Raw genomic sequence first — 20,868 nt, 5'->3', positions numbered from 1 at the left:
CAAGGGTTTTGTTTTTTTAAAATTTAGCCCAACTTTAGTCACTATGCAGGTCCCAAATGAAGGGGGTCAATATAAAGCAATTGATAACATGATATTAAGAGACTAAACCAAAAGACAAAAGGAATTGATCATCATGAACAAGATTCAAGAAAGGAAAAACAAAGAAAAACTAATCAGTAAGAGTTGGGAAAGATTGGGGCCCTTTTACTCATAGCAGGTCTTGCTTGCATGTGCAAGTACTAACTGGACTGGGGCATCACATTACTAGCTTCGACATAATTAAGGTTCTGCTGCCGAGCTAATAGTTCATCAAAGATAACAGGATCTTTAATCACGGCCTTTACACTAGAGTACATTTCATTTGAAGTAAATCCATCATCCTTCAAGTAAAATAGGTGTAAAACTTTTATCATTTTCCAAAACAAATCCTTGCAATCTCTGGGAACAACACTTCCTTTTTCATGCAAAATTAGTCTTAGGAGTTCTGTTCTCTTTTCCTCAGCAGTACCCTTCAGTTTTTCAATAGCATCTTCTGCAGTAAAAACTCCATTGCCATGAGCAATGAGCAGACCCAGTGCATTCAGTTTCCCTTCCTCAGATTCTCTCTACAACAGAGATAAAAACATTAGTCACAATAAAACCTGGAAGTAACCAAGGAGCAGGGATGTATTACGTACCTTAAAACTGTGAATGTCATTAAGAACACGACCGCATGTACTCATGAGCTTATACAGATGGTTCAACTCATGACTTTCAGCATCTTCATCTGAAAGCTTAGGTCCAACAAGATAGAGGGCAGGAAGTACAATTGGACCTAAGGCAAATGATACGTATGCATTTTCCATATATTCATCAATTGTTGGCACCGTCTTTGTTCGCAACCACTCAGCTTCTTTATACATTGACTGAATCAGATCTAACCACTGTAAAAAGTAGACAGATTCAGCCTATTGGTTAAGAGATAATCTTTACTCGAAGAACTCCAATGCAAATTTTCATGCCATTGAAGTAATTTTTTTAAATAAGAGCCAAACCAACATTTCATTAAAATGCAGAACAGATCACTCTTAAGGTTTTTCAAGGACAATATTTAGCATTAGAAATTTTCTTTTATTTGAGGCAGAGAGACAGAAAAGATTCAGGGCTTCACTTTTTTATATTCCCCAAAATATAACACCATTGATAATTGAATGTATTGAAAATAAAATGCAGGCACAAACATGAAGAAATGACTCACAATCTTGATAACATTGTTTTTCACATTACGTCCTTGTCGCTTGACTGATCTCTCTCCAATCTCACAAACTGTGCTGTGAATTGCGGAGAATATGATCTTAACTGTCTCAGAACAGGAAACAGTGTTGATATCTACATCCCACCTGCAGTTTAATTGTAATAATATCACTAGTTGTGCAGGAAATTTGTGATAGAATTCAGAAAGAAATCAAGAGGTGGCCGTTTATAATACTAGGAATATACTTCTCAACTAGTTGAATAAGGTCCACTAGTTCCTTTTCAGAACCCCCAACATCATAGAAATCATCAACAACTGTTGTGAGCACCCCATTTTTCGCCCAGGATATGCGAGCATCAGAAAGTTCAGGGGAGAAAAGTGTAGCAGCACCGGAGAAGTAACAATAAGCCAGTTTCTGTCTGGCAAATGTTAGTTTGTCTAGCCTGCTCTCAACAACCCATCTGCATATGATAATGTAGTACATTTAGATCAAACTTGAAAAATGTGACATGACAGTTATGTGATGTGTAGTATGGAAGTTAGGTGTGCGTTTCCTAAGTAGGTAACAGTTCTGATTCACTGTGTTAATATGCTGAAGTTGGTCTGAAGGAGGAGACTCCTTGTTAGGGATCTGACGTGACTTAGTATTTGTCCTACAATTCTGATTCAATTCCCGAATTCGTAAAATAAAATCTCCTAGTTTGTGTGTTCAAACATTTGAATTCAATAAAATGAATGTTCCTAAATCGAAATGTGAGTGGATGCTATCTTTATGATGCATATTTGAATAAATTTTCTACACAACTAAGCATAAATAGTAACATCGACAAAAGAACCCAGATTCCTCAATGACATCAAGCCAGAAGAGAAAGCACGAATGAGGGAGGAAAATACACTTCAAATTCTTTGTGGTTTGCACTACCAGACCTTAAGATATAATGAAATGATTATGATCTTGTATATGGATCTCTGGCTAAATGTACATCTTTGAAAAATTTGAGGAGAGGAAAAGAAAAGAAAGACATGCCTGGAAAGCTGTTTCAACTCTTCAATGTGTATTGATTGGCAGATATTGAAGTCTTCTGCTGCTAGCTTTAGAATTTCTTGGTTTGCAAGATTGCATGATCTGGATCATACTAACAATCAATAATTTGATCTCTGAAAAGAGAAAGGAACAAAAGAGAGTTTGAGACAATTGAAACAAACTAGCAGAGGACCACCTATACGATGATTTTAAAATTCTTGTTTCTTCTACGTTGTAATACTCCATTGATCTCCTGTTTAACAATCGCTCCAAATTTGCATGATGAGGAAAACTAAGAACATCCTTGACCTAAAATACAAAAAAAAAACTCACCGCTCTCAAGAGATTATAAGATTGTATAATAGGAAACTCAAGTTTTTGAAAGACTAAAACAAGAAACTACCTCTTGGTCGACATAACTACGAAGCTTATCAGCATATAATCTGTAAGGGGAGGATTCCTGCTTCAGAAGCTGTTTCGTCCACAAACTCTGTCTCACCAAAATGGATTCATCAGGATGTATAATGGTTTGTGAAGCCCTATATAGCTCTATAACAGCACCAACATCCTTCAAGTACCCTTTCAAGGAGTCACCAAATTTATCTTCAGAATATTGATAAAAAGGATCTGCGAAGACACACCATACAGATTAGCTTATTTGGTCCTGGTCAGAAAGATAAAAACTTTGAACTGCTTAAATGTTACAAATGATCCAACCTGAAGATACATCATAGCCATTGAGACGCAAGATACGAAATGCCATTGCACAGGTGGTGGGATCTAAGAATATATCTTCCACTCCTTGCACCCAAAATCTGTTTTTTTTTTCACAAATTACATATACAGAGGGATTCAAGGGATGAAAATGAGAAGTTTCTGTGCTTCAACGAATGCTTTGAGTGTTTTTCAAACTTACTATCAAAGGATGCTGAATACTTTGAATAGAATGGTATCTCTACATTTTCATCACTTGCGTATAATTTTTTCCTACCTATAATGTTAATAACAGATGCATGCACCTCAAATGGATTATTACCTGTATGTATCATCCAATACACTACGAATTTCCTCTTTGAAATGATGATTAATACCCAACCTTTCAAGACTATCAATCATACAGAGACGAGCATATATATCCAGAGGGTGAGTTGTGGGAACTGATTTGAAAACAAAAACAAAAAAAAGCAATTACCCTACGAAAAATAGTAAATAAACTTAAATTAAGATACATACAATTCTGGAAACATACCTGCATTTCCAAACTTTTCTAGTACAGATTGGAGGTAACCAAGACATTCAGCATTCTTAAGGCGCTGAAAAACAGCTGCTGTTGTAGCAGGTGAATTAAACAAAGATCCATTCTTTCTTTGATATTTGATGATTGTTTTCCAATCTTGTGAATCCAGCATTCCTTCTGAAACATATGCTTGATATGCCCTCCACCCTTCTGAATTGCTTTCAGTACCTCTGAGGACAGTTACACCAGAAAGAGGTCAGATTGGGGAATTTAAGCAAAATGAAAAACAAGATGTCTCTACTAAATTCTTGGCATAAAAAAGTTGGTAAAAGGATCTAAAATCAGAAATATTTCTTAGACAGGAAAAAATATCTTGAAAGACAACCAAAATTCTACCTTTGGAGTTCTATTTCTCTATTTTGGACCATTGTGTCCAATAGTGTAGCTCCAATTGGAAGATTAATGCCCAAATTTTGTGCATATTCGATCAAAGAAGGAAAATTGATACCAAATCCTATGGGAAGGTGCTGCTTCTCATCTTTGATTGAGGTAATGTTTGACTCAATAAATTCAAGACCTGGAGGAATATCAAGAAACTTCATTTATATAGCACCAGAGAAATTAACGGTTAGGAGAAGAGTAAAGTACCCCTGTTAATTTGATCTTCTCCAACACCCCATTGCTTTAGAGCAAGGATGCATGCTAAGGTAGATAAGAGAGCATCATTCATTAGTAATGGATGGCGATCAGGAAGACCCCAGGAACCATCTAAGAGTTGATTAGCCAACAACCAATTTACGCACTGAGGGAAAAGTGGGTTATGAGGGGAAGCTGGAGAAGTTATCATTGCCACCCAAGCTGTATCATATGAAGAAATCGAAAGTTCAACCTTGTTGAACATTTTCCTGATTTTTTCTTTTGAGTCCGCAAGGCACTGCAAGCAATAAAACAAACATTTTATTTCCTCAAAGTTTCAAAAAATTGTCTACTACTGCAAGTGTGGTTGCAATGTCAAGGCTTCTGCTGTCATTGCAACTGTATCATGACCTCTATTGCAACTGCAGTTCTTTTTTGCAATAATATTAAGCATCACAGTGAAACTACAATTGCAGAACAAGTTATTGCAAAAGTAATTCCTCCATAGTCAATCTATGAGTAACTCCTTTAGACTGCAGTTTTCATTTTCTTTTAATCTAACAGATAAAGATAAGTTCCTCAATAGAACTATTTGATTGAAAGAAATTAAAGGTGAGGATAAGGAGTGTGTAATTCTTTTGAAGTTACTATTAGATTAACCTGATCTCTCCTCTCTTTCTCTCTCTATCTATAAATATATTCAGCACATGCAAGCCATACCCAGGAAGTACTCTCCATTTTCTCCTTCACATATGATGCAGCCACCAAAGAATCTGCTGAAAGGGAAATCAAAATTAGAGAGAAGAGACGTGTTAGTTTCATAAACACACAAGACAGGAGTCATCCAACAAACAAAAAGAAAATAAGAGAGGAGAAAAACATCAAGCCAAATATTTAATTTGGATTTACATTTTCCTACGAGTATATGAACAGTGCAACTTGTTATAAGCAGAAATAAAAATAGAAAGTCAAATCCTCAAGGTTTTGTCATATTCCAATATTCAGTTGAGTATGTATACAGAAAACAGAGAAATTCACTTTTCTATCTATCCCTTTTGTTTAATTCAACAACGTCATATAGCCATTCTCCTCTTCATACTGAAGAAAATAAATAAAGAATCAATCAAGCAAGCAATAAACACCCCAATTCCAGCCAGCACAATTCACAAACCCAAAATCACATTTGAGAAAGTTTGCTCCAAAACTTGAGAAATACTTGTTCAATGCAGCAGCTTCAATTCACCGAACTCTTGAAATTAAATCCAACCACCAAAAAAAGAAACAAAAATGGTTCAATCAAAAAAGAGAAAATTTGCATGGCCCTTTTGGAACAAAAGAGAAAGGAACCTGAAGTTGAAGAGCTGCAGAAGAGAGGAGTGATGAGACGTGAGAGAGACATGGCATCCAGTGAGTGAAAGGAATGATGTTGCTGTTGCAAACACCAAAGTGGGGGCAAATATATATATAGCTCTCGAACAAAGTGAAGTGCATGTGTTGTGTGTGGTGCTTTGTTCTGCTGTATTGTATTCAGAAATATACTTAACTACGTAATTAATTATGGAGGAGACTGCTCAGATACACTTAGTCAAACTTTTCTAAACTCATTTTCTCTTATGGATTTCATTTAACAAAATATTTAATTACATATTTTATCATTCAATTTGTCATTATTTAACAAACTTTTTTTTGTTTTTTTATTTATACTACCAAACTTTTTTGTGTTTGTATATGCTATTGATTTACTAGATATTTTATGGAGTTGACATACAAAAAAAAGTTTAAATAATAAAAACAATATTTGTTATGATTTTTATAAAGATGTTATTTTAATATAATTTTTAAAATATTTTTATGAGCATTATTTTTTTTAAAATTACGATGTGAAATTTTAACTAATATATCGAAATAAGAGGATAAAATTAAATAGGAATAAGTAAAATAAAAAAAATTGAGTAATGAATATATAATTTAATTAAATATAATATACTTTTATAAGCTAAATTAAATATATCATAGACTTTAAAAAAAATTATAATTTTAATAAATTTTAATTGATAAAAATGTTATTCATCTGTGTAATTATGAATAGAAGGGTACCAACAGCAACCAGGTGTACCATCTTAACGACAAAACAAATTCTAGGAATACTTTTTTGGATCCTTTGGACATTAACTGCATTACTGACACAAACATGTGATAGAGTTCAAGAATATTAGCAAGCCTCATCAAATTTAAATTGAGGCATTAATCTCATATTTACTTTTTAATGTGAAAGGAATTTCCCAATAAATTTGAATTAATGATTATTAAATATAAAGTAACAATAAAACAATAAGAATATAATAATGTATTAAGAAAATTGAAATATACACTGGAATCAATAGAAGCAAAATGGCTGGAAATCTATTAACTAAGTAGAATGATAACTTACAATACAATTGAAGAGTAAAAAGTGAGGAAAACTTAAGAGATGGAAGATAAATTATATATCATTTGAGTTGAAAAAATACTTTTATATATATATATATATTTATTGATAATGTGATATTTTGAATCTTTAGTGAGAGATATGTATTTGATATATGTTGATCTTTTATTTATGTTGAACTATTTTTTCCTTTTATTATTTAGTACATGGATTTTCAAAAATGAGAGTGACTTACATAAGCACATGAGACATTACTTAATTCAAGGAAAAGACATTCAAAATGGTTACAACCTTTACATGCATTTGAAAGTGACATAGGCAAGTTGTCACACAAACACATGTTTTTGAAAGTGACATGTTTAAGATAGAAACTCTTCATGTGCATTTTGTACTTCTTAAGGACATCCAATATAGGTATTCTTAAAATATTCTTTATTTTTAAAAATACTCTATAATCATTAAAATGTTTACAATTTATTTTGCCTTTTTATATTTCTTCATCCCTTTCTTTTAGCCTCCTTATACTGAATTCTCCTTGAAAATTCTTCTTCTTTATCTTTGCTTGCCATGCTTCTTATTTTTATTGTTGTCTCTTCTTGAAGTTTCTTTTCTCCATCTTCAATAGGTTCTTCTTCAACCCTAATCATCCCGACCTCAGAAAAAAATTTGTTCACAAATTTGAAGAACCTACATCATAAGGAGTTGAGTTAAGTTACTTAAATTGAAATCACAACTCAAATTTATTAAAGAAGAAAAAATATTAAGATTTATTATTCATCCTTTAGGGTCAAAGTCTAAACTAATAGCAATATCATGTGTATTCATGGAATGCATGTTTTTATTCCTAATAGTTGATTCTAAGAGGTGAAATCCTCTTTATTTTTATCTTTTAAAACATGCACAAGATGATGATGTTCAAAACATGTATGGAATGTATGTTTATGCATTTTGGTGTTAATTATGGAAAAACTCCCTATGTTACATGCTTCTTCATGTATGGAATTTAAAAAATGTTCAAACAACAAAGGTTTCTTATCTTGAATAATATATTGTTGTTGAAGCTCCTTCATCCTTTGTATTACTTGGATTATAGAGAGATCTAAAAATCCATGAAGTACTTGGTTCCCTCCTCTGGTAGTTTTATCCCCATTCTACCCTTGATTTTCTTCATATATAAGGAAAAAGAATAAAAATAGAAAGAAATCCAAATGTTTAAGAATTATAAAGTTTATAGATGATCTTATGGTCAACATTTTCTTTGGTAAATTATCTTTCATTAGGTCCACCTCTTTCTTTTCTTGTTCTCATTACAACTTTATTTTAATTTGATCTATACTCAGTTCTTTTAGAGATAAAAATTTTAATGTAATCTTATGCCCCATGAACAATAAAAAGTATGTATTAACAAAATTATGATGTATGACTTTCCTATCTTCTTACCATGGTTTTTCCAATAACAAATTACTTGATATAAGCACAACATCACATAAAAAGTTATAAAAAAACTTACCAATGAAAAATGATAATAATACTTGTTGATTAACATATATCTCATCTTCAACACTAAGCTAGTGTAGCTTGTCAAGTTATCATGGGGAATGGTGGTAAGTTGAAGCTTGTTCACCATCATTTGACTTACTACATTGGTGCAACTTCCTTCATCAATAATGAATGTCTAAGTTTTGTTCATGATTAGGCATTTTGAATGGAAAATGTTTTCTTTTTGGGTTTCTTGAAAAAAAAAGTTTAAGATGTCCAAGCATACCCTAATCCCTAATAAATCTCCATCACTTGGAGACAACTCACACTCTTTATTATTTGAGGAACCTTCATTTAGAGAAGATGAAGAATATTATGGACATACTTCCCATTGTCTTTTAACATCCCTTATGTTTGAACATTAAGATGCAATGTGTCTAAAACTCAAACATTTAAAACATTTTTTTTCATTTATTTTTTATGAAATTTGGGTTCTGATGAAACATACATTTTTTCTTTTGTTTTTTACGAAATTTGTGTTGTGATGGAAAATATGAGGGGGATTGTATCTGTTTCACGTGTAGAAGATTAGTAAAGAGATCTAGAACTACCTTGATCATTTGGAGTTTTTACCTCATCTCCTAATTTGTCTCTCCATGGAAAATAGTGAGAAGTAGATCTCTTATGGAACTCCTTCTTTTAAGTTGCATTAACACTTTTATAGCTTCATGGAAAAGTTCCTCCAGGGTCCTATAGTCATGAAGCTCCATTATGTCTTGAATATCTTGGTTAAGATCATTCATGAACCTTGCTATAATGAATTTTAGTCTTTCCTCCATTTCACATTTAATGAGGATAATTTTCATCTCCTCATAGTATTCTTCCACACTTATATGGCCTAGTTAAAGTCTTTGGAGTTTAAAAATCAGCTCTCTTTTATAGAAAGAAGGACGAAATCCAAATCGAACTCTCAAAATGACTATTTCCCTTCTTTTACCATTTCCATCCTTTTTTGTCGCTTGGCTCCACCAAAATAAAGAATAATCCTCATATTCTAAAGAAGCATTTTTATTTTTCTCCATTCCGTTAAGTCTACAAGAAAAGAAAATTTAATCTAATTTTCTCTCCCATTTTATGTACACGTCAGGATTGAAACTACCATTAAACTTTGGATTTTTTACATTATTGTTGGGTGATTTCTCTTCATGTACAACTCTTCCTCCTTTTTTCCTCATTTCCCATCAAGGTAAAACTCTTCTCTTTCAGCCCTATAGTACGATGAAGCCTTTGAATGTCATGAAACCTTCAACTCTTTCTTTCCATTGCATTGTATTCATGACTTTTATCATTTTCCTCTCCATTAAATCTTGGAGTTCTTGCATGGTCATGTGTCCCCTCTTTGAGTTAAAACTTCCCATGACCTCCCTTGGTCCTTTGGGAGGGCTTGAAGACGTTCAAAAAATTGTACAAGAAAATAACACAAAAAAACAACTACAAGTACATGTGTTCCTAGATAATATTCTATTCACTCTCAGAAGTATTTCAACTAAATACGTTTATAGGATTTTTACTAAAAATGGTACAAAATTTCCAAAAGCTAGATGGTTAACTCATTCACTAAAATATGTGTAAAAGAATATGACAAAATTGTCTCCAAATTCAAATCATTAGTACATTCAAGTGAAAGAGGCACAAATTCTTAAAGCATTTAAGAAAAATTTTAAAAGAAAATTTACAAGACCAAATTCAAAAGAATTTCAAATGACAATATATAAGAGATAAAGAAAGAAAGTTAAACCAAAATAGTACAAAATATGTGACAAAATGACTAAAAAATGTGCAAAGAAAATCCAAAATAGATGCTCAAATTAGACAAAGTTAGACAACCAAATTCATCATTGGATTCATGTTAAAATGTATAAAATAAAGTTACCTAAAACAAACACAATTTTTGAGAAAAAACTTACACAAAAGAGGTTAATCAGTTCCACAATTGCAATGGACACAAACTAGAAAATTATGTTCTTTGTTTTGAAACTAACTTTTAACCACTTGGTTTCTTTAATTTTCTTTGCCCTTTGGCTTTTCAAGGTCTCTACATTTTAAGATTCTAGTATCCTTTAATGATTCATTTTTACTTCTAATACATGAACCGAGTTACTTATTGAAAATCCAAAAAAAAGTTAGGAACTACAACACTTGATTATATGAGTTTGCAAGTTTCAAATAAACCAAAATCATGTTTATTTTAAAAAGAAAAAGAGATATAAACTCTATAAAACAATAAGTAAAAAGACACATACTAAAAACAAATAAAAGTACACTCTAAACAAGATCAATGAAGCACCAAAATCATACCCATTTTTCCTAGACAAATTCCACCAATATGTATATAAATGGATGCAAAAGTTTGATCAATGGAGTAACATATGAAACAAACTACTTCGTGTGCACTTGGAAGTGAGATGTGGTAGTTTTGAATCTCCAAAAGACACTTTTAACTTCAAGTGTTTTGTCCAATGTCTCTAAAGTTCAAAGAACGAGTTTCTAACTTCTCTCAAGTTCATCTAAACACTAAGAAACTACATATGTACATGTCTTCTAAACACCTTTTCCAAAGCTTGGAGTCTTCCTTTTATTAGTCTTTCTTAGAATCTCCCTTTTAATTTTTCTTCTTTATTCTTCTTTGTCATGCTTCTTGTGTTTAGTCATCTTAACTCATCTTCTCTTTCTTCTACAAGCTCTGTAACACCCCGAAAATACATCTAACTATTACAATACACGTTCTACATATTTTTATACAAGCTTATAGTTTTTTGAAACATTCCTAATACATGATTAGGACTTATAGAGATAAAAATATTTACAAATCCATAGTTCAAAACAAAACTCTAAAGCCTTTAAGGCCCTTCTGCACCTGTTTGATCATCTGCTCGTGTACGTAGTACAATTGTAGTTCAAACACAATAAGAAAAACAAGGGTAAGCTAATGAAAAGAAATTTCATAACATAATTCATGCAAAAAAAAAAAACAATCAGACTAATAATTTATAAATATTTCTTTAAATGTTTTCATATAAAATTTCAATACTAATTCCATCATTCATATAGATCACACATGGATCTAACTTCAATCACAATCATTGGATTTCATTTTAATCCATAACACTTTGATTTCATTTCAATCACGCTAATTACACATGAATCTATCATCTTCCGGAAGACTCATTAAGTATGCCCCTACCAGAGACTAAAATCATATATCAAGGATTAGGGTAAGTTCAAACATCTAATACCGAATGTTTATAGCGGAACCCAGTGTGTATGAACTCCCTCATCAACTTCTCACCACCCGATATCTTAGTCTATATGACTTAAATCATCAGTGAAGCTAGAGGATCTCTGTTAAACATAGGTTTTTCATACTTAATGACACCAAACAATAACTAATACATTTTCCCAAATGTATGACATAAAATTTATACAATTTTCATCATTCATATATAATATATATCATTCAATCACATAACATTTAAAAATTCATACCATTCAATAATTTTTCCAACATAAAAAAATATTCAACTTCCAACTATCAAAATATAATATTTATACATGTTCACACAAATTTTATCAAATAACATTCCTGCAAGAGAAATTGAAACTTGGGACCACATCTCCTCTACATTCAGATTTTCTAGCTTAGGGTACTATTGAAAGTTAAAGTTAGCTTCCCTTACCTGAAATTCCTTATTCTGATGGAAATTCTACCTCAAACAGGGAAACCACTCCAACATTTAGGAACTTTGTTTGAAAATTAGATCAGGTAGAAATGTACCCTGAGTCCTCAGCTACAGCGTGGCGTGATCAGATTTTGGAATAGATGAGGTATGGAAGAGAAATTGAAGAGAGAAGGGAGAGAGAGAGAGAAGGGAGGGAGAAAGGATGAAAAGGGGGTTACGACTTTGTTTCTTTTCTTCTTGTTTTTTCTAAGTTCTTACAAGCTCTTCCTCATCCTTGTTTGTATCATATTTATCTTTGCTTGTCATGCTTATTATTTTATTCTTTGTTTCTTCTTAAAGTTCATTTTCTTAATCTTAAATAGGTTATTTTTCATATTGAATCACATTAGAATATTCTTTAATCTCTAAAAACTTACATTTTATTTTGTCTCTTTATTTCCTCCTTCGTTTCTTTAGTCTCCCTCTAGTTAATATTCATTTAAATTTCTTCTTCTTTATTTTTTCTTTCCATGTTTCTTATTTTTATTCTTATTTCTTCTTGAAGTTCCTTTTCTTCATTTTCAATAGGTTATTCTTAAACCCTAATAACATCATTACCAAACATATGTTAATTTTCACTACAAGAAAATCAATAAATAGAAACCAATTTTAGATGCAAAAAATTATTAGTTATTATATTTACTAAATTAGATATTATTTCCAATAATCAGAACATAGGTTTTTATCACCTTTTAATGAAGAACCCCAAAGAGAAACTATAGAGCAAACAAAAGAACCAAAACAACACCTATAGATGAAGATCCCAGATAAGTAAGGACTCTCATTTCTTATTAGTAGATATCTTAAAACCTTTTATAGCACATCAATGCCTCCTAGTAGTTTTAACAACATCATCCTCATTCAAATACTTAGCAATAATTTCACATTCTTCCATGAACAAAGCAACAACTGCAGAAGAGGACCACGTTAGTCTCAAAAGCAACATCTGTATCAGGCACAATAGTCAAAAGAGTAGACTTCCGAGCGGCAACATCAGGCACAAAAGCAACATCTAGAGAAACATATGTTAGACCATGAGATGTAACATTTTTGTCTAAAGCCAACTCAATTGGGGTAGTGTAGTTGGTCCCTGTCACTACAATTTTCAAACCTGAAAGGGATTCAAAACAATTTTGCAAGGTCAAATCATTAGAGACAGTTTTAGGTGAAAATCTTTTGTCAGCAATGGGCAAGTAGTCCTTTTCTTGTAGCAAATCTTTGACTCATGAACACTCTCCAACGAGAACATATCTACAAAAATATCATCTTGAGATCCGGACTCAATCCCTATATCATCAATAGGGTGCAACAACAAATAAATCCTTATTGACTTTCTGAACAACAACATCAATAGTAGTAATAAGAACTACAACAATATCCTTAACAAATACAACAACATCAAAATTTAGAACACTCTCAGCGACGAATTATAAAATTAGCTTGTCTTCGATTTCCCTCTTTTGAAAAATTTCTTCGTGTTGGCTATTAAAGATACTAGCTTCCCTGTACTGAGATGCTTATATTAAACAACCACAAATTCTAAAGTTGGTAGTTAATTAAAAACCAATTTAGAAACTAATTTATAAATTTTATTAATAATAAAAATTATTTTAAATACCAATAATTTTTTGTCTCTAAACTTAATCAATATAATAACTAATTTTTTTCTTTTAAAATTAATTTTTATTTAATAATTTTCTATCAGTAAACACAAATTACTTAAAACTTATACTACGCTCTAATCAATAATATCTATTCATGGATAATATAGTACATTATATAATTGTAACTCTAAAACTTATACTACGCTCTAATCAATAATATCTATTCATGGATAATATAGTACATTATATAATTGTAACTCTACGAACAAAACAAATATTAGAAGGTTTAGGACCAAAATAGAAAGTAATTCATTTACTTATCCATATTATTTTCACATCAAAACTTTTTCACTGAGATAATATAGTGCTTTTATACATAAAATTATTAAAATCTGATTAATCTCCCTCTTCGTATGCTAACAAATATTTTAGATCATAGCAAATGTATATATAAGCACCGATAGAAAATATATAATCATATTGAAAATATTATAAAATATAGCAAATATAAGAGAATAAGAAGATAAACAATGGAAAGAAGTTTTCTCCAATTCGTCTCCTTTAATGGTGACATAAGAAAGAAGTTTTGTTATATTTGATTTAGAAATATACGAAGCAAGAATTATCTATATAAATATTTAGGCAGAAAAAAAACTAAATGCAACAATTTTCTTTTAGGTGGAAACATATGAAGCAATAGGAGAAGAAAGCTCAAAAAACGAGGAGAAAAATTGTGAAAAAGAAAAAGAATTCCTCTTCAAACTTTCCCTTCTCAACTGCGAGGAAATTAAAATATAATAAATATTATATTTTATTTTAAAATGTATAATAATTAAATTTATAATAAAATAAAATATTACAATAATTACTAAATAAATTTAATTTAATTTTTCTTTAATATATGTTTTCTTTTAAATAAATAAAATAAAAATATTAAATTATTAAATAAAATAAGCCTAATTAAATTTTATTATTTTAATATAATTTTATTTTAAAATATTAATTTTTTATTTATTAATATTTTATAACAATTATTGTTTTAATTTAAAATTTCTTTTAACTTTAATTTATATTTTAAAAAATTTATTAAATATATTATATGTTTTATTATATATATATATGTAATTATTATATTAAAATATATTATATTTTATATTATTATTTCATTAATATTTATATTTATATTATAATAAAATAAAAATAATTAATTATATAATATAAATAATTATTATTATTAAATTAAATATATATATATATATAAAATAAAGTAAATATATTAATAATAAATTTAAAAAATAATAATAATAAAATAATTATAAATAATAAAAAATATATTTTTTATCATATACTTTCATAAATTTTGAGTTCATTTCTATTCCATTCACTTAATCAAAACAACTTCATCTCATTACATTTTTTTCTCAAATGATCTTCCTAATTAATTGTTCTTACAAATTGTAAAACTCGCATCCCCATGAAGTGTGAGAACCAGTGCATGTGCAGAAGGGTTTTAACTTCTCAAGACACTCATAACTGTGAAAAATAATATTGGGCACATTTTCACAAACAGTAGAAAAAGAGAAGATAGAATAGGGAAAAAAGAGAAAGGTTAATTACTTCTCCTCGTGAACATGCTAAAACTGTTAAACCCTAAATCCAAACATGCACTGGTAATTTTTCTAGAGGTGTTTAAAAACACTACTTTTAAAGCTAAACTAATTCAAAACTAAACTGAATTAATATGTAAAATATTGAAGTTATAATTCAATTAACGATTTTCTAACTCCGAAGTGATCACTTAAATGATGATTTTAATTTTCTTTAAATGGTCACTTAATTGACAATTTTATTTCTTTTGATGAAGTTAAGCACTTAAGCAATAATTTTAGTTTTATTTTTATAAAATAAAACTTAAAACTTCTGATTTAACTATTTAAAAAATTTATTCATATTTTTCTATTTATAATATTTTTATTTTACAAAATAACGTTTAGCTATTTAATATTTTTTTAAATGTAATTAGTTATTATTAGGATAATAATTTTTTTATTTTTTTTAATTTAAGCAAAGGTTAATAGTATAATTAAAGTGAAGTTTTATCATATAATATAAAAGAGAAAAATAAAATTGAAAACAAGTAGAAAATATTATCAATACACATAAGTGAGAATTTAAACGAAATGTTACTAGCAAATTTATTACAATTTTGTTTTACTCTTTAAAATTATATGACAAAAATCCACTTTAATTAGATAATCCATATAAGTCTAAATTAAAAGAATCAATTAAAAACTTGTCATCTTAAAAAAGCTAAATATATCTCAAAGAGTTAAATACCAAAACATTATTTTTAAACATAACACTATTATAATTAAAAAATAATAATTTTTTAAGTTAATTACATCAATAATTTAAATTTATGTATTAATAATTACTTTATAAATTATAATATGTTTTAAAAATTAATTACAATTTTATAAATTAAAATATACATACATAAATAAATATTTAAAAGGACAAAAAAAAATATCATGACTTAAGTAACAATTTCTTTTAAAAAAAATAAAGCCATCACTCATGCGATAATTTTAAAAAAGAAAATATGAAATTATCATTTAAAAAAGTGAAATCATCACTAAATGAAGACTTCAATGTCATAGAAAAGAAAAATCAAATCTTCAACTTGAGCACAATTTAACCAACAATGACAATCACAAATGTTGTGCAATAAAGGGAGTGATAATCTTGAACTTTTGTTTCTGTGTGTGCTTAAAATGCTTCAATTTATTGTGTTATATAGCATGTAAATGTAAATGAGGACAAGAATAGAGTGGTTTTCTTGCATTGATTAGTATTTTGTATCACTTAAACTATATTTTATTTGTAGGTTACTATGCATATGCGAAAACAATAGACATGATTCATTTCAATTTTTATTGACAGATTTATTCATTTATCTTCAAGGGCATAAAAACAATTGTTTTCTTATGAGGCTGTTAATTTCTCGGTCTTTTTTTTTTGCGAGTTCTTGGTATGGCCTTTTGACTTGGACCTCTCGGTCTGTATTTTTGACTTGGACTTAGATATGACTTTTACATTCTCACTTCTTTGGACTAGGCCAACTGGATCTCTCGGTTCTTGGTCTCAGTCTCCTCTCACGGATGGATGTGTGTACCTGAAAGGCGCTCCGATGCCAAAGTCAGAATCAATTTTATATAGTTATCAGATAAAATCACCCATTTACCTCTAGGATTGATCACCTATTTATAACACTTTCTTATTGAACTTAAAACACAGTTGGACTTTTACTCTTTACACCTGATCTTCTTTAAACACACTCATTATGTTTTGGATTCATTCGATGAATTTTGCCACAATAACTAAATTTAATTTATTTATTTTTTTATTTAATCTTTGAGTCTTACCTAACCTTTCGACGTAACCTTTTGTTCTAAATAGTACACTTCGCAATGCATTTATTATTTTGTTGAAAACCAAACTCGTTAGCCACTACTATTACAGTTTGAATTGAGTAATTAATGCATCCAAGTATACTGATGATTCATTTGTTGTCCCAGTGCATGAATTCAACGAAGACCCCTTCATAATTGGTGAGTATTGAGGACAAATATGATAGCAAATTCCGAGTGCACTGAAGTTTCCAATGAATGCTACAACTTCACCATAGTAACAAATTCTAAGAGAACTGAATTCACTTAAATTCAATTTTCAAAACTTAAGTATAACGTGGAGGTGGGGTCTACGTTTATTTCAGAACCATCCAAACTGAATTAAAAAAGCATTCAAAAACTTAATTCATTTCTACATTGAAACAAGTAGAGATTCCAGCATTTCTAAACAACTTGTCACCCGAAAAACTTACACTTTTTTCAATTTTACTTAAAAACAAACTAATAACTTTTAAAAAAATCATATTATATAAAGATATAATAAATGACAAATTAAGAACTTAAAAAAAATTATCATATACATTTTAGAATCTAATACATGTCGAATATAAGCGTATCCGAGTTTGAGAGTTTGACTATGTTAGAGATCTCACATCAACTAAATATTATAATATTAATTTTATAGTATATAAGTGAATGCAGTCCTCATTTTATAAATCAATTTGATGAGATTGAGTCAAGCTTAAAATCCAATATATTATAAAAGATCCTTCCGAATAATTAATGAATAGGAAATTATCATTCTTAATAAGCTACAAATTGTATGTGTATTTGGTGTCTACTTTATGAACCACACAACATTATATTTGAATGCATTTGAAGCAGAACTTATGTACCAGTTGCCACCTTGGTTTAGGTAATCTCCTTCCCACTAATCTTGTTTCTTGCTCTAATTGTTTAGTAAGTAATGTTAATTACATATACCATGTAGATTTGGAGGTTGTCATTAGTTTTGTGAACAATTTATTTCACTGTAATGTTGATATTTAAGAAGTTATTTCCAGTTCACTGTTGAGGAGTTATTATGAAAGCTTTTTCCATAGTTATGTACTGCTATATGTTGATAGCCTTTTTACAAATGGAGAGAAAGTTATATGATTATGAACCAATGATAAACACGGATTTAAAATTTAAACATATGCTTACTTGTATATCATTATGAAAATAAATGAGACAATTCAAACCCAATTAATATGGTACCCATTAAATATAATTGCATTAGACTACCTACAATATGTTAATCCCTATAATCTATTTTTACATAATTGTATTATACAATTAATTTAATGTGTTATACAATTCATTTAATTTGTTTCCTATACCAATAAATTCGATTATAAATTTTGTAATTATTGCTATTTTTTCTTTCATTTCAAATAATATTATTTTGCACCCTCTTTTCGTTATTTTCTTTCCTTAAAATGAACGGTGATTAACACTTCTATATGAATCATTTATCCCGTAATTCATCATACATTAATCCCTTAAACATCATACTAATTTTTTTAATTATCAACCCTAAACAGCTTCACTTACAATGCGAGTTAGAGGAACACATGTGCTTCGATTCAAAGGATTCAACAATAAATACGATCAAACAATTTCATGTGGAGCAGAGATATAAATTCTATGTTGTCAAATCGAAGTCAAATAGATACGTAGTAAGATGCACACAATATATCAATGGGTGTCAATGAAGACTTCGTGCATCTTATAGCAAAATCCAAGATTAATGGGAAATTAAAAAAAATTGAAGCTCAGTCAATTGAGCTTACTCTAAATCACATAAATTTGGATTCTAACCAAATTGCCTCTATCATCGTAAATTCAGCTAGGACAAATCCTTCCATCCTCGTAAAAAATTAGTGGTTGAGATAAAAAAAAACTGTTTCAGATATTCTATTACGTACAAAAGAGCGAGGATTGCAAAACAAAAGGTGATTGCAATCAAATTCGGGAACTAGGAGGACTCATACAACCATCTACTTAGATGGTTGCAAGCCCTTAAATAAACTTTTCCGGGGATAATTATTCCGTACATAACTTTTCTAGTTGTTATTAACAGTGTAGAAGACAACTTGTGTCACATCCTAACTATTGCAAACCAATCGTCCAAGTTGATGGAACTTTTTTGACATGTCGATATAACGAAACATTGTTTACTACAATTGCTCAAGATGACAACCACAACATTTATCCTTTTGATTTTGAAATTATTGAGGGAGAAACCAAGGAAGCGATGATATGGTTCTTTCAACTATGGATCGCATAAGTCACACTGCAACCTAATGTATACCTGATCACTGATAGTGGAACTACAATACTGTCAGCATTACAATATCTAGAAGTTGGTTGGGATGTGGATGCAACCTATTGATCTTTTGTATATGTCATTGCCTCGAACTTCAACAAGAAGTTCAAAAATATCAAGCTAAAGAGACCAACTTGATAGTTAAAACCTTGGTAGCTGATTAGATACCAATTTAGAAACTAGTTTATAATATTTTATTAATAATAGAAACTACTTTAGATATCAATATATTTTAGTTTATAAAATAATATCTAATTTAGTCAATATAGTAACTAATTATTTTTTGTCTCTAAAATTAGTTTCTATTTAATGACTTTCTTATAGTGTGATGTGCCCGACCCTCGACAATTGTTGTTTAAATTGGATTTAAATTCACTCTTCTAGGTGACCAAAGAAACACATATTATGTTTTCTTCTAAGCTCTCATGAATCCATACATTTTGGCAGTACTTCTGCTCTAAGTGTTGGGATCCTTTTTTGAAGCTTTTAAGATTGCATATTATCTTGGCAGTATATTGTAGAATGAATCCCTTACTCTCTTCTTATTCTTCTTCTTGATGGTAGGCCTTATATAGCCATGGAAGAAAATAGCCATTGAGACCATTATATTCGTTGAGCAACTTCAATTCTCCTTTATCTTCCTTGCGACTAACGAGCTTCAATTTGACCGTTGCATTTATTGCATCTTTTAAATGATTTTCTTGTTAACACAATCTTTTGAATGACTGGTAATATATACTTCCCTCGGTAGCAGAGCCTTCTATATCATTTCATGGTAAAAGTGCACACCATAAAAGGTAAGTAGTTGAGTCAAAGTTTAAATGTAATTGTGTCAGAAGAGTTGTTGGGCCTTGTAGCTTTAGCTCATATTGCAAGAAATATTTGAATGTTGATATTTGGCGTTTACTTCTTGACGGTAGATGTAGAAGACAATCTCTTAGACACAAGCTTCAGAAATATTCTTTGATCTAGCATTGACTTGAATTTTGCATTGAGCGTATCATGTGATGATCTCACACTTCTTTATCAAACGTTTTGGTTGATCTTGATAATGTTCCTTTTGTATAACATTCATCAATTCTTATAAGGTGAAGTGAAAGGCCTACTCAATGTTCTTTCGTTTATTCTTCATTTGCCTACATACATTGTTGTTGATCAATAACTTTCTATTGTCTAATACACGATGCGTTGGTATGATCTAATATTCGCCTTAACATACACAATTTCATGCTTTGTTGATTTAAGCACTAAATCAAAATTGTAGGGAGTTGAAATTTTATATTAACACCAACATTCTGAGTCTTTTAAGGCCTCCCAATAAAGTTGTTTTTGTGTTCACTACCAAATAATACAAAAGCCTAAAAGAAAGTCAATCATATGGACGTCAATTTCAAATAAAGACAACTTATACCTATTGGTTTGTATTTATTTTCCATCAGCAAAATATTATTAAATGCATTCAATAATTTCACTAAATCAAGCTGTGTCCAAGATACATCTATCACAACTCCTGATCTCTCATCAAACCTATTGCAATGAATATACATGTCACACCCTAGCAACACCATTAATTATTTCCTTTTCAGTTATTGATTTATGATCTTTGATATGTATACATCGCATTGTAATATTGTTTTATAGTAGTAACATTCTCTTAATTCTTTCA

At 29.8% G+C, this 20,868-nt stretch overlaps 1 protein-coding gene across 2 annotated transcripts; it reads right to left on the bottom strand.

Annotated features, from left to right (window-relative positions):
• Positions 1–72: 72 nt before the first annotated feature.
• Positions 73–5,648, bottom strand: LOC137834975 (ent-kaurene synthase TSP4, chloroplastic). 2 transcript variants are annotated; one of them, XM_068643256.1, is made up of 14 exons: positions 5,479–5,648; positions 4,852–4,904; positions 4,144–4,429; positions 3,892–4,072; positions 3,508–3,725; positions 3,295–3,415; positions 2,976–3,073; positions 2,662–2,885; positions 2,455–2,567; positions 2,262–2,360; positions 1,480–1,695; positions 1,238–1,379; positions 678–923; positions 73–605 (listed from the first exon to the last, which is right to left on the bottom strand). In XM_068643256.1, the coding sequence occupies exons 1-14, from the start codon at positions 5,528–5,530 to the stop codon at positions 240–242; spliced, it is 2,415 nt and encodes an 804-aa protein (XP_068499357.1). In that variant the 5' UTR covers positions 5,531–5,648; the 3' UTR covers positions 73–239. The 2 variants fall into 2 exon arrangements, with proteins under 2 accessions (XP_068499357.1, XP_068499356.1); XM_068643255.1 differs by having other exon boundaries at positions 4,852–4,907; positions 5,479–5,632.
• Between the last annotated feature and the right edge of the window lie 15,220 nt (positions 5,649–20,868).

Source organism: Phaseolus vulgaris, chromosome 5 (assembly GCF_000499845.2).
Source record: "Phaseolus vulgaris cultivar G19833 chromosome 5, P. vulgaris v2.0, whole genome shotgun sequence".
Classification (NCBI taxonomy): Eukaryota; Viridiplantae; Streptophyta; class Magnoliopsida; order Fabales; family Fabaceae; genus Phaseolus; species Phaseolus vulgaris.
This window is presented reverse-complemented; position numbering and strand designations above follow the sequence as displayed.